Genomic DNA, 14190 nt, shown 5'->3' on the forward strand with positions numbered 1-14190 from the left:
AACCACAACAAAGATAAAACAACAAGGGCAACAAAAGGGGGAAAAATGGTCTCCAGGAACAGTGGATTCATAGTGCAGGCATCGAGTATCGGGAAACTGTGAGGATGTGGTTGAGTCTGGCAGGGCTTGACCTGAGGAGTGTGTCTATCCTGTCAGTCTCTCTCTCTCTCTCTCTACCAAAAGGCTGAGCAAGAAGGAAGAGAGAAGCAGTAGGTTTTGTTTTGGGGCTCTGGAAGGCGTGTATGGTGCTAGGCAAACAGAATGATCTTCTCCTTTAAATCCTGGATCGCAGCCTCAAAGTCCCTTAGACTTCCAAGTTTGTCACTCTCCACGGGAGACATGGGAGGGGGAACCGGGGAAGTCTTAGGGAGAACTTCCTCGGTTTTTTGGGAGGGGGCCCTGCATATCTCCTGAAAGCTTCGGTCAAGAGCAATCAAGGTGTGGCCCAGAGCAAAATGTCCCAGAGACAGGGAACCTGCTCTAGACCAACTTTTTCATTCTTTTTATTTCAAATATATAGAGAGAAATAAAGGAGAAACACACTGCAGCATAGTCACCATCTGTAGAGGTTCCCCTAATGCTGTTTATAGCACTCCAATGTGGTGCCAGAGTTTGAACCTGGGTCCTTGCTAACAGTCTCTACCAGCTAAGCTACCTTACAGCGCCTCAAATCAAATTTCTCTGATGTTGGAAATGGTCATGTTGTGTTGCTTAGATGGTTAACAGCGAATCAGCTTTGGAGAGGGACCAGAGCTGGTGTGTTTATAGCTATGTAGTGAGGAGATGAAAACATAGGCTTTCCAGTCGAGCAGGAGTATTTTGAGTCCTAGTGAAGTAGTCTGCTTATATGCATAGGTCAGGGAACAGCTTCCCGGAGTACCCCTCCACCGCTCATGGAGTCCCCCCAGTATTATCTATGGTGTTCCCATATAGTGACAAGGCTTGAATCCATGCTCCCCCCCCGCGACACTAGTGCATGTATTCTACCAGGTTAACTACCTCCATGCTCCAAACTCAATTTTCTTTTTTTTTTTTTTTTTTTTTTTTGCCTCCAGGGTTATCACTGGAGCTTGGTGCCTGCACTAGGAATCCACTGCTCCTGGTGAACATTTTTCTATTGTTGTTGTTGCTGTTATTACTGTTGTTATTGTTGCTGGATAGGACAGAGAGAAATTGAGAGAGGAGGGGAAGACAGAGAGAGGGACAGAAAGATAGACACGTGAAGACCTGCTTCATCACTTATGAAGCAACACCCCTTTTGCAGGTGGAAAGCCAGGGGCTCAAACTGGGGTCCTTGCACCAATCTTCGCACTTCACACTATGTGCCCTTAATATAGTGCGCTACTGCCCGGCCCCCTTCCAAACTAATTCTTAGTGCAATGATTATGTTAATTATTCTCATGCCTGAGGCTTCTACTGTGGTTCTTCTGTTTACCTTTCCACATTTTATTGAGTTTAAACTGTTTAAACAAACCTTAAAATCATACTAGAAAGGACTTCCAATTATAATGGAGTTATCAATTATAGTAAACTTCTATTCTGCTACAAGTTTTGTTTGACAAGTAAGTGAATTTCAGCTGTCAAGTCTTCACATGAAAAAGCATCTACTCAAATGGAATTCCTGGAAATCCATTTGGACCCCTGTTCTCTGACATTGCCCACAAGATGGAATGACTACAACACACCCCCAGAAACCAATGATGTGACCTGGCACGACCTGAAGAAACAGATTCACAGACTCCAGAGCTCACTCTCTACAGAAAAGCAGAATTAGAAGATACCAACAGTTTGGTAAGAAAGGAAGAGAGCCAGGCCCATCACCTTCAGACTGGATGTCTCCATTGTTTCTTCCTCTCCTGATTGAAGCTGTTGCTGTTGGTACAGTGAATACTGAGGTCACAGCAAGGCTGATGCCAGGCAGGCAAGTTGAAAGTTGCTCTGGGCTCTCCCAGCCATTCCAACCCTAAGAATTTTAGTTTGTTGACAGAGGGTTGATGTCTACCATGTTTCAGCTGTCTCATTAGTGCCCACTTGACTGCCTGCAAGTCACCACTGAATAAATGAATTTCACAGATTTCACAGAAATAAATCATTTCACAGATGAAATGAGTGATCCATTTTTGATACTGGTGTGTAGATATTATTTTATTTATTTATTTATTTTAAATTTTTAAAATATTTATTTAATTTATTTATTCCCTTTTGTTGCCCTTGTTGTTTTATTGTTGTAGTTATTATTGTTGTTGTCGTTGTTGGATAGGACAGAGAGAAATGGAGAGAGGGAGGGGAAGACAGAGAGGAGGAGAGAAAGACAGACACCTGCAGACCTGCTTCACTGCCTGTGAAGCGACTCCCCTGCAGGTGGGGAGCCGGGGTTCGAACAGGGATCCTTATGCCGGTCCTTGTGCTTTGCGCCACCTGCGCTTAGCCCGCTGCGCTACCGCCCGACTCCCTATTATTTTATTTTTAACAACAGAAAGAATGGGCATTTTGGCTTGATGTTACCCAGCAAAAATTAACTGAAGTCGGAATAGCAGTGGTGCTCAATGATGTCCAAAGTAATAGGCATTGCTGTCATATGAGTGTCACCCTAGTACATATACCTGGTCTTAGGTGACTCCCCTTCTATTAGCCAGGAAAGTGAAAGCTCCATAATGCAGCCACAGTGACTCACCTTCTCATCCTGAAGGGAAGTTCCTTCCAGCTCACACATGACATTTACTTAAAAGATTAACTCAACCCTCTTTTGAATAAATACGACATCTAAACAGCTCTGCAAGGGTAACCATTTTATTGGAAATATTGGCTTTTGACAGAGTAAATACATGGTTACAAGGTGTTTTAAGTTTATTGGCTTTATACTGTGAATAGAAAAAGCTATAGTGTGGGTCTTGCCCCTTGAAGTTGCAGACTTTCAGAAGCAACTCCTGACCCCAACCCTACTTGTTTAAGAAGGCACAAAAGCTGACTGCCTTGCCTGGTGAGACGGGCTGTGGTTTTTGGCAATGTTTTGCTCCCCTGCCCCACACTACATCTGCTAGGTAGCATATAGCACTTTTTAATAAAGAATTCAAACCACCATTTTCTAGGAGAATTGTGAACCTGTTTGCAGTCACTGGCTCCAGTCTGGAGTGTCACATCATCTTGAGAACCTTTGTGCTGAAATGCAGATGGTCCTGAGAGGCCGTCAGCTCTTCACACACCCAGCCTCTTTAGAAAGCTTTTAAGCAAACTGCATTCATCCTTACAGTCCCCACAGTGTTTTTTCTTGAAAAGAGTTTAATCAGCTAAAGCCTACCTTACTATCTTCCCCTCCAAAACTGCAAACAAGAAAATGACAAGCTAAATTCCCCCCAAGGAAAACAGTCTCAATTTGTATGTGTAATAGTAACATATATAACTAGCTTAAACTCATGGAGTTCTGGCCAAAAGCCATGTCAAAAGGGTTTATGCATCTTGGATATATTTGCCCACAGAAGAGATCTCAAGAAATTGAAGAAAGGCTTTTCACGTTGCGTATTTAAGTTATAATGACCTTCCGATCAGAAAACCACAGAAGTATCAGCTACAAGTCTATAGTGGAAGCAAGGCAAAAATCATCCCTTCCTCATATTAAAATGAAAACAGTATATTTTAAATGCAAGCGAGTTTCCTATCTCACCTTCACCGGGAGCAGTTTTCCTGCCTTCTGTGAAGTATGTACAGAATGGTTCTTTGTGTTCTTGAGTGTGTCTTTCCATTGGGCTCCCTGTCCACTCTGGCCAAAGGATGGATAAAAGGAGGTCCTGGTGTTTACCCATCTGATGAAATGAAGTGCACTTTTTCCCCCCCTTTTGTAGGGTTCAGAAAACTTCTTTCTTTCTTTCTCTCTCTTCCTCTCTCTCTTCTTCTCTCTTTCTTTTTTTTGCCTCCAGGGTTATTGCTGGGGCTTGGTGCAAATCCACTGCTCCTGGAGGCTATTTCTTCCCCTTTTGTTGCCCTTCTTGTTGTTGTTATTAATATTGTTGTTATTGCTGTCATTGCTGTTGGACAGGGCAGAGAGAAATCAAGAGAGATAGGAAAGACAGAGAAGGGGGAGAGAAAGATAGACACCTACAGACCTGCTTCACCACTTGTGAAGTGACACCCCTGCAGATGGGGAGCCGGGGGCTCAAACCGGGATCATTACGTCCATCCTTGTGCTTTGTGCCATGTGTGCTTAACCTGCTGCACTACTGCCTGGCCCTCTTCAGAACAGTTTCTTAGCTTACCAAAGGGTACAGTGAGCCCAGAGATGAGCACAGGGAGGAGGCTGGGAAGCTGAATTGGGTCAGCCTGGGCTGGGACTACACCCCATTCTCCCAGAAGAAATAGCAAGGCACTGGCTCCTTGGCTCCTGGCTCAGTTCCCTCCTCTCCTGGGTTGCTGGGCTCTTGGCATCTCCCTGTGGGCACAGGGGTACTGAGAAGATTGGAAGAGTCAGTACTCAAGGCAGTGTGTTTCTAGCAGGTGGCACACATGAGGAGTCCCAGTAATGGACAGGAAGTAAATGTCACCGCCACACACTTTGCTAAGTCGAAGAACAGGAACCAACAGATATGTGGGTGCTGTGAGGGATAATACGGGAGTAGGGAGAAGTGGTCTCTATCTTTTTTCCCTGTAACAAGACCTTTCCTAGACGTGAGGACCTGAATACTCTTAAGAAAAACTGAAACCATTAAATGTGAGAATGGATCAAAACTGATTAATTTGCATCCCTGATAACAAAGTTTTCATGGTAGGGGGGTGGAGAGGGAGAAATTTTAATTCCTGGTTCAATGGCTAAACTGGGAGGTATCTTCTTTAAAGAATGAATACAAAGTCATTGTGCATGACAATAAAAATAATAATAAAAACTCTCAGGACACTATGATGGGATCTACTAGTAACATTGTGGAAGGAGATTAGGACCCAGGAGTGAAGCTTAAGAAATCACCTGGAATTTTTCAGAAGGACAATGGGACACATTTTTACATCTTTTGCAAATAAGTCCATCCTATCTTTAACAGGAACAGCTACAGACCAGGATCCACTTAGAAGATGGGTTTGTGTTCATTTCTGTTAAAATGTGAATTCCTAGAGGAAAAAAACAATCTTTTTTCATCACATTGTGTCTTAAGTCTGAGGTCTGGGACATACACGGCTGCAACTAACTTACCAGAGGACTGAAAAGAAGAGTTCTGCTTTTCATACTTGATGGTATATATCTCCTCTATCTATCTCTGTCTCTTTTCTTCCCCCTCTTTCTTATTTATTCACTTTATTCCTTTCTGAGAACGAAGCAGAGCTGTTTGGATAGGAGAACAGAATGCTGCCATGGTTGGAAACTGGCACATTTTCCCCTAGATGAAAGTCTCTTGGGTCCTTAATTTTACACTACACAAAGCCCAGCTCTTGTCCTATTTTCATCTCTACACCCCATACTGTGTGGCATAATGTAGCTGCTTCACGGATGTTTAATGGGTAGACTGTGAGTGCCATCATTTAACTCCACTCTCGTTGGAATGCTCTCAGGCTTCAACATGCCAAACACATTTTCTTGCCTCATCCAAACCTCCCCCCCTTCTCAGAAAGTGGTTAATTAGTAAGAATCCACAGGACTAATGAAGAAGAAATTGACAGTAGAATGAGTGACAGGCCCAGTCAGTCCCTACACCACAGCTTTCCTCCCACTAGTTAGGCTTCCCCCAAGATCTCTCTGCTCCCGGGTTGTGTGGGGCAAGGACAACAGGACCATCAGACACCCATCCTCTCCTGCAGCTCATCTGTGGTGAGACACCAAGCTTTCTAGAGTCAGTCAAGTTGGTCTAATAAGTGGTGAGGCTGAATTTGCAACTGTATTCTTGCAGAGGAAAAAAAATCTTTAAAAAGTCTTAATATGCAGAGTGTACTGGAAACCACTCCCTCTCTTTCTCTCACTCCCTCCACCCCATAGCCCATTAACTGGTAGTTTCTTCTTTTCTTTTCTTTTCTTTTTTTTTCTTACTTGAATTATTATTATTATTTTTAATTTACCTGGTAATTTCTAAAAAAATTCCTATCCGAATACAAAAGCAATCAGTTCTGCTGGGCCCTCTCAGTTCCCCCCAAAGGTTTGCCTCAGTGCTTGTGCCTATGTATATCACCTCTTCTTGCATTTGACAAAAGAAGTATCCTATAATTTTTTTTTGGTGGTGGTGGTGGGGGGGGTGGATAGCAACTCCCATGCAACCTCTAAGTGTACCCCTAACTATAACCCTCTGAGAATTTGTTCAAAGAAACTCTTGTGCTGGCCAGTCCCGTTCATCAGTCTTGGTCCTGCAAACTGTCCTCAGTGTGGGAGCTCAGTAGGTCGGGGCCAGAGGTATCCTCAACCACCCACTGGCACTCATACACGTGAAGGGCATTCATGTCTGTGTCCATGCTGGCAGTGGCCTGGGCCAAGCTGCTGTCCCCTCCCAGCTCTCCTGGCTCCATAGACACCTGGCTCTCAGTGGGGTCCACAGGGGCAGGACACAGGATGCTGTCATCGCTGGACAGGGCTGCTCCCTCCTCTACACCCGCAGCCCAGCCTCCCTCCTGGGCCTCTGCTCCACATGCCGTCTCTGGAAACTCCCTCTCAGTGGTCTGTGCAGCCTCCTCCATGGAGCCTGGGCTACTGGCACCCTCAGGGGGCCCTTCGCAGGGCAGCTGAACTTCTAGAGATCCCCCCAAGCCTACCCCACCAGCCTGAGCCTCCAGAGGGTAAGAATGGGCTTTCTCCCTGGCGTTGCTTTCTTCCAAGGTGACACCCGCTGCCTGACTGACCTCCGTGCAGACTTGGATTGCTTCCTCTGCTTTTTCAATTTCTTGGGGCCCCGGGGCCTCCTCATTTGTATCTTTTCCAGTCTCCAGGTGGGCAGACTCAACAGGCACCTCCATAGTCACCGTCAGCAGATCTCTGAGCTCTGCCAATGAGCCTGAGGCAATGATGGATGCTGGCTTTTGGGGGGATGCTTTTTGGTCCCCGGGTGACCCTCCAGATCCCAGCTCTGCTGCATGTGTGCAGGGGGCACCTTCCATGTCCTCTGCAGGTATGGGGCTCACTCTCTGCCCATCCCCACCTGGGGGGTGGCTGGTCTCAGGGAAATCAAGGCTTTCTCCTTGGGTCCCAATTTCAGGAGCCCCAGGCTCCTGGAAGACCTCATTACTTGGGGTCTCTCCATCTAGACCCCCAGACTGTATGGCAGAGACCCTCCTGGCAGGGCTGGCCTGGTTGGAACCCACAGGGGTTTTCAGATCAAGTAAGCTGGACACACTTTCACTGGGCAAGGCCATGTTGTCTTCAAACAGGTTGTGTTTCTTCAGGACAGCAGCTTCCTTTATCACTGAGGGACACCAGAGCACAAAGCAAGCCATCAGCACTAGCCTGGCCGGCCCACCAGCCTCCCGCTCAGCTCCTGGCTTTCCCTCATTCCTTCATGTTCATGTCACGTTCCAGTCACCTCTTACAGGTGGCCTGTCCAGAAGAGCAAAGCCTGCAGACTCTGGGCCTCTGCAGTGTTCACTCTCACCCTCCTTCACGTTCATTCATTCATACGGTAAATGTGTGCTGGGCAGCTGCATGGCACAGGTTTGGACTTTATATGGTTAAGCTTCCTGTTGTGAGTATCGATTTGCAAAGGTACATGCCTGAAGCAAATATCATGTTATGATGGAGCGTTACATCCATAAAAATGATTACAGTTAAAAAAATTTTAAAAAAGAGGAGTCGGGCTGTAGCGCAGCGGGTTAAGCGCAGGTGGCGCAAAGCACAAGGACCCGGCATAAGGATCCCGGTTCGAACCCCGGCTCCCCACCTGCAGGGGAGTCGCTTCACAGGCGGTGAAGCAGGTCTGCAGGTGTCTATCTTTCTCTCCTCCTCTCTGTCTTCCCCTCCTCTCTCCATTTCTCTCTGTCCTATCCAACAACGACGACAACAACAATAATAACTACAACAATAAAACAACAAGGGCAACAAAAGGGAATAAATAAAATAAAAAATTTAAAAAAAATAAAAAAAAAAACAGGTGCACCTGGTTAAGCGCACACATTACAGTGCACAAGGATCTGGGTTCAAGTCCCTGGTCCCCACCTGCAGGGGGAAAGCTTCACAAGTGGTGAAGCAGGGCTACAGGTGTCTCCCTGTCTCTCTTCTGTACTATTTCCCCTCCCCTCACAATTTCTCTCTGTCTCTATTCAAAATCAATAAAGATTAAAAAAATTTTAAAAAGATTACAAGCTGGGAAGCAGCTCAGCGATCACAGAATGCATGCTTAATCATTCTTGAGGTCCTGGTTCAAAGCCAGCATTCTAATAGAACACCCGGGTCATCACCAAAGGAAAGCCATGGTTAGTGGAGTGGTGTTTTGGGCGCTCTCTCTCTCTCTCTCTCTCTCTCCTAAAAAAAAAAAAAGAGGATACAAAATTGGGCCATGGAGGGAAATCAGTAGTGTCACCTGGGTTCATTTCCTAGCGGCACACTAAAAACATTCTCTAGGGACCAGAAGGCAGTTCAGCTGGTACAGTGCACTTTACTGTGCACTTTACTGTGCACTTTACTGTGCACTTTACTGTGCACTTTACTGTGCACTTTTCTGTGCAAGGCTTCAGAACCCTGGCTACCACATAGGAGCACCTCTATGGAGAAACCCCACAAATGATATAGCAGTGCTGTTGTATCTCTCCTCTCTCTGTGTCTCTCACCCCTCCAAGAAAAAACCTGTCATTTTACTATTGCAATAATAACAATAACAACAACCCTGATCTCTTCATTGAAGTTCGTTTTTAAGTAAAACAGACTACTATGCTAAAAATATCAAAGTGAAAAGGGTGACTGAGGGCTAGGTGGTGGCACACCTGATTGAGCGTACACGTTACAGTGCGCAAGGACCCAGGTTCGAGCCCCTGGCCCCACCTGCAGGGGGAAAGCTTCACAAGTGGTGAAGCAGGGCTACAGGTGTCTCTATCTCTATCACCCCATTCCCTTTCAATTTCTGACTGTCTCTATCCAACAATTAAATAAAGATTAAAATATTAAAATTCTGTTTTAAAATAAAGGGGGTGATTAAATTCAGATTTTACTTATTTATCAGATTTTATTCAAAGATGGATAAAAACTGGCCTCTGTCCTCAGAGCTCACTGTGGCAATGCTGCCTGCCACTCAGGGACCTTAGTGTCCCTTGTCAGCAGTGACAGGCCTGCTTCCAGTCTGTCCCTCCACTAGGCTCACTGAGGCAGGCCAGGCCAACTGAAGCCCACACACACCTAGCTCACTTTTAGTGTCCACCAAGTGAGGAGACAGCGTAAACTCCTCATTCCATGGCCTGTCTACACCCTGTGATTCAGGGCTCATGCTTAGCAGTTTCCTCGGGGTAGGGGGGTGCTTGGGGGAATACTCAGTATCATTCCATAGAGATACACCTCAGACCACAGGTCCAGAGCTGTTTCCACCCAGGCTTCTCATCCATCTCCTACCCCCACCAGGTATCTCACAGAACATGGGGTGCTAGAGGCCTGAAGAGGCCACAGAGGGCCACACACCAGCTTTCTGTCCAGCTGGGAGCAGGAGAATGTGCTGAGGGCAGCATTCCTGTCCTGGAGCCAGAGCCGCTTCTGTCTGGCCCTGGGAGCAGCAGCCTGTGCTCAAGAAGAGCTGCCCTGTGCTCCTTCTCAACAGTTGAGTGTGAGGAACATCCTGAGCTACATCTGTCTTGGCTTCTTGTTTCCCAAGCTCTCAGAGCTCTTTGTAATTTCACTCAGGGCCCGTGGTGTCGCACTGCCAGATCCTGGCTAGTCCCTTAACCCAGCTCCCCACACACCACCATTGCTTCCTCTCCTCCACTAGCACTGCTGAGAAAGCCTAGCTGACCTGACCAGGCCCTGTAACTAGACTACTTGCCTCTGCCTTGAGCTGCCCTCAGGCCCAGGGAGACCTCCTGACCTTTCAGACTCTCATCCAGGAGGAGCTGATGTAAAATCTCCTCATAGACATTCTCCACATGAATCATGTTGGTGTGGTCTGCAAAGATGAACTGCTCATATTTCTGCAGCTCCTAGGGATCGAGAAAGGAGAAGGTAAAGAGAAGGCAACAGGAAAGGCCACCTCAGAGAGGATCCCCTCCTGGGAGTAGGTGACACTCGGCCTACTTTAATTCACTTTCTTATCTTTTTTTTTTTTTTTTTTTTAATATTTATCTATTCCTTTTTGTTGCCCTTGTTGTATTGTTGTCATCATTGTTGGACAGAACAGAGAGAAATGGAGAGAGGAGGGGAAGACAGAGAGGGGGAGAGAAAGACACCTGCAGACCTGCTTCACCACCTGTGAAGTGACTCCCCTGCAGGTGGGGAGCCAGGGTCTCGAACCAGGATCCTTACGCCAGTCCTTGCACTTTGTGCCGCATGTGCTTAACCCAGTGCGCTACCACCTGACTCCCCCACTTTCTTTTCTTTCTCCAGACACTGTTCCCTGCACAGGCTGTATACTGTGCACTGAATTTGTTCTGATGGGTCCAATTCTACAAAACAGGTCTTCTTACTGAATGGACTGAACTATGCTATAAGTAATTCCTTGGGTCAGTTGAGATCCCTGAGAGTGAATTTGAGGGATTAAAACTGCTATGAAGTCCCCCAGGAATTTCAATGTACAGCTCAGGGTGAGGACCCTGGATGTAATAGAAAGCGGTGTTCTAACCAAGAACACACATTTTAGTGGCAATAAAGAATTCTTCTTTGAAGCACACGATCCCATCATTTGTTGGTTTTGTAGCTCCAGAGTTTTACTTATTTCTTGACCCTGGTGCAATATCTTTCATCAGGGTCACAGGTTCTCGTGACATCAGTCTCTCTTGATGGCGAATCTGAAGAGCCTCTTACAGAAAGGAGCCAGCTCTGCAGACACTCAAGAGAAGAGGGGAGTGGTGAGAGAGAACCTTCTGCCCTCCCAGTACCTCGTGGGTCATGTTTTGGGCAAGTGAACGTCTCCACCCCTGTGAGGCCAAGGGACAATCCTAGGACAGAGTCTTGATTGTTCTGGTGTGAGCAAATCTGTTTTCAGGAAAGAACTCTAACCCCAGAAATAAATGCCAGGCAGATAATGACTCTATAAAGCAAAATAGCTTTTGCAGAATATAAAAATGACCAAGGACATTTCTGCAGTGAAACATTTCATTCAAAAGATTTTTAAAATTCCGATGCTGTCAGAAAGTCCTTTGGAAACTTAACGGGTCTTTTGTCATTTGCTTTAAGAGGGAGCGGGCCTTGCAAATGTCCAGGCTCCAAGATAGTTTCTGAAAAAGCAAAGTAGTAGAACAAACCCTGGATGTGCATCATATCATGTCAACAGGCTCTGGGGTCCAAATCTGAAGGTCACCAGCTCAGTGACCTTGGGTCCTTACAGACACCCTTGTGTTTTCTCATTGGCAAAATGAAGATATAAATGGTGCCCTTTGATGGGGTTGTCAGAGAATCACTGACATAGCCCATACACAATAGCTGGATCAGTCTGGTCTCTCAATTTTATTTTATGTAAGAGAATTTCATGTGAGACAGAAGGAAGGAAGGAAGAAGAGAGAGAGAGAGAGAGAGAGAGAGAGAGAGAGAGAGAACCAGAGCATGAAGCTGGTACAGTCGGTACCAGAGATTGAACCTGGAACCTCAGGCAGAAAAGTCCACAGCTTTACCAGTTGAACTATTTCCCCGACCCACTGACCTCTCCATCTTGAAGCTACTGCAGAATTATTAACTCCACTTTCTAGAAGTTGATGGCTAAACTGAGAAAGGGAAGAGGGGACTTGCGACATTTACCCAGGGAGCTGGGGCTTAACCCCAGGTCTCAGCCTGGCCTCCAGGGTGGCCCAACAGCTGTGAGGGCTCACCCATCAGACTGTTGTAACTATGGCCCTCAGCCAGTTAGGGGTCCAGAGCAACCTTAAATGGTCTCGGGTTCATTGAGTTCATGGAACATGTGTTACTGGATTTAACAGAAGGAACTTCCTCCTGTAGCTGTGGCACTTAGGGGCATTTATGGGGTGCAGGGCCCATGTTTCAGAAGGGATCTTAACGCCACTGTGGTGAGGAGCACCTGGAATGCACAGGTGCTCTCTACATGCCCTCTACTCCACCCATCAGCTTGACTCAAACCCAGATCCTTATTCACCGCCCCCCTCCCCAAGACCTGCCTGGTCTCGGGGGGTGGGGAGTGGGGGTGGGGCAAATGCAGCTAGTGGCTTGTTGTGTGAATACAGTTTTATGTGAGGGGCAAAGAAATGGCTCAGTGAGTAGATGGCATATGCCTCACTATACATATGGCCCTAGGCTGGATCCCCAGCACCACATGAGAACACCATGGATGGCTGCCAGGGAATTCCATGGATAGTGGAGCAGTGCTTTGGTGTCGGCTTCTCACTTTTTAAAAAAAATATTTATTTATTTACTTATTCCCTTTTGTTCCCCTTGTTGTTTTATGTTGTAGTTATTATTGTTATCACTGTTGTGATACACAGAGAGAAATGGAGAGGGAGAGGAAGACAGAGAGGGGGATAGAAAGATAGACACCTGCAGACCTGCTTCACTGCTTGTGAAGCGACCCCCCTGCAGGTGGGGAACCGGAGGCTCGAACCGGGATCCTTACACTGGTCCTTACGCTTTGTGCCACCTGTGCTTAACCTGCTGCGCTACCACCTGACTCCCCTGCTTCTCACTTTTAATAGCTCAAAAGACAAACTTTAAAAATTCTGACATGCTAATAATAATGATAATAATAATAATAATAATAATAATAATAATAATAATAAAATAAAGATAGTCCAGGTAATAGTTCTGTAGGTTGAATGGATACTTTACAGTGTATATGAGGCCCTGGGTTCGATCCCCAGCGGCAAAAGGAGCTCCTCCGGTAGTGGAGCAGTTCTGTGGTGTCTCCCTCCCCTTTTCTGCATGTCTCTCCCTTTCTCCTCTCCCTTTCTAAGCACACCGAGCTGGTATAGGTACACATGAGGATCTTGGTTCATTCCCTAGCATCCTTTAAGATAAAATTGAACAGTGTTAATGGGACACAGGGGTGCCTATGTGTCTATGTCCTGTCTATGTTGCCCCTGTGCTCTAATGGCAGAGCTGAGTGTCTGCAACAGAAATTAGGTGCTCTGTGAAGTGTCTGTGCTGATGCCCTGTCTGTCTGGGAGGGAGTCTGGCCAGCCGTCCTGGGTCTGCTCAGCTGCCTGCAAGCATCTATGGAAATGGGACCTGCCCTCAGTCTCTCTCTCTCCCCACCCCACCCCCAACCCCTTACTGGTTTGCATGCAGATGCCAGTGCCTTCTGCAGGATGGGAAGTGTGATTTGAACCAGCGCCTCTTGAAATATTCTCTTCCGGATGGTGCTGCTGTCGTAATCATATTGCTGTTGAGACAGAGACAGAAACATATGCCAAATGCCAACACAGCAATCTGTTGGCTGTGTGCTTAAACAAACAAGAACCCGCAGCCACTCAAGTTGTCATCACCATCGTCCTTTCCTGCCTGCTTTCTGGGGCTCCTTGTGCTATTTCCGAGGTCTCAGGAGTCTCTGCAGTTCTCTCACATGCTACATGGAAATTACTGATTACCCTCCCCTCTTTCAGATATGGAAACTGAGGCAAGATTCAAACAGTGGTTCCCAGTACTACAAAGAGGTTGGGAACAGACAGAACTGGAGGGAGAGTTTGCACTGCATCACGCCCATCCTGGGTAGGTTCTTGGAAGCTGTGGTCATGTATTTCTTTCTCTTTCTACCTTGAAAGTAGGATCTGTAGGCTATAAGCTTCTCATGAGGGAAGGGAGCCTCATCAACATTGTAGCTCTTTAGTCTCAACTTACTATCTAGAACAAGAAAAACGACGATTCAGTTTGCTCTGTGTGAAGCATCAGAAATTGGACACATGGCCTGAGTTTTTAGAGGCTTTTCCTGCTTCCTGCTCTTGAGGGAGAGCACATGCTTTACCAAGTACCAGGCCCTGGGTTTGAGTCTTGGCACCACATGGGAACACTAGAGACAGCACTGGGGTGCTCCACAGAGAGTAAGTAGAGTGGCACTGTGGCATCTACTGTTCTCTCTCACTCTCTCTTGCTCTCTCTCTCTCTCTTTCTCTCTCTCACTAGCTTTTTAAAAAATATAAGAAGTGGCTTGGGAGGTCGCACAC

At 46.5% G+C, this 14190-nt stretch overlaps 1 protein-coding gene across 1 annotated transcript in view; it reads right to left on the minus strand.

The window, feature by feature from the left end:
• Positions 1-2774: 2774 nt before the first annotated feature.
• Positions 2775-14190, minus strand: part of NIBAN1 (niban apoptosis regulator 1) — a 132844-nt gene continuing 121428 nt past the window's right edge. The window contains exons 12-14 of the mRNA XM_007523828.3: positions 13305-13412; positions 9960-10071; positions 2775-7364 (exon numbers count right to left, since the gene is read on the minus strand). Of these exons, the coding sequence (XP_007523890.1) occupies positions 6304-7364; positions 9960-10071; positions 13305-13412 (1281 nt within the window). The 3' untranslated portion in view covers positions 2775-6303. The remainder of the gene's footprint in view (positions 7365-9959; positions 10072-13304; positions 13413-14190) is intronic.

The sequence above is a fragment of the Erinaceus europaeus genome, chromosome 9 (genome assembly GCF_950295315.1).
Source record: "Erinaceus europaeus chromosome 9, mEriEur2.1, whole genome shotgun sequence".
Classification (NCBI taxonomy): Eukaryota; Metazoa; Chordata; class Mammalia; order Eulipotyphla; family Erinaceidae; genus Erinaceus; species Erinaceus europaeus.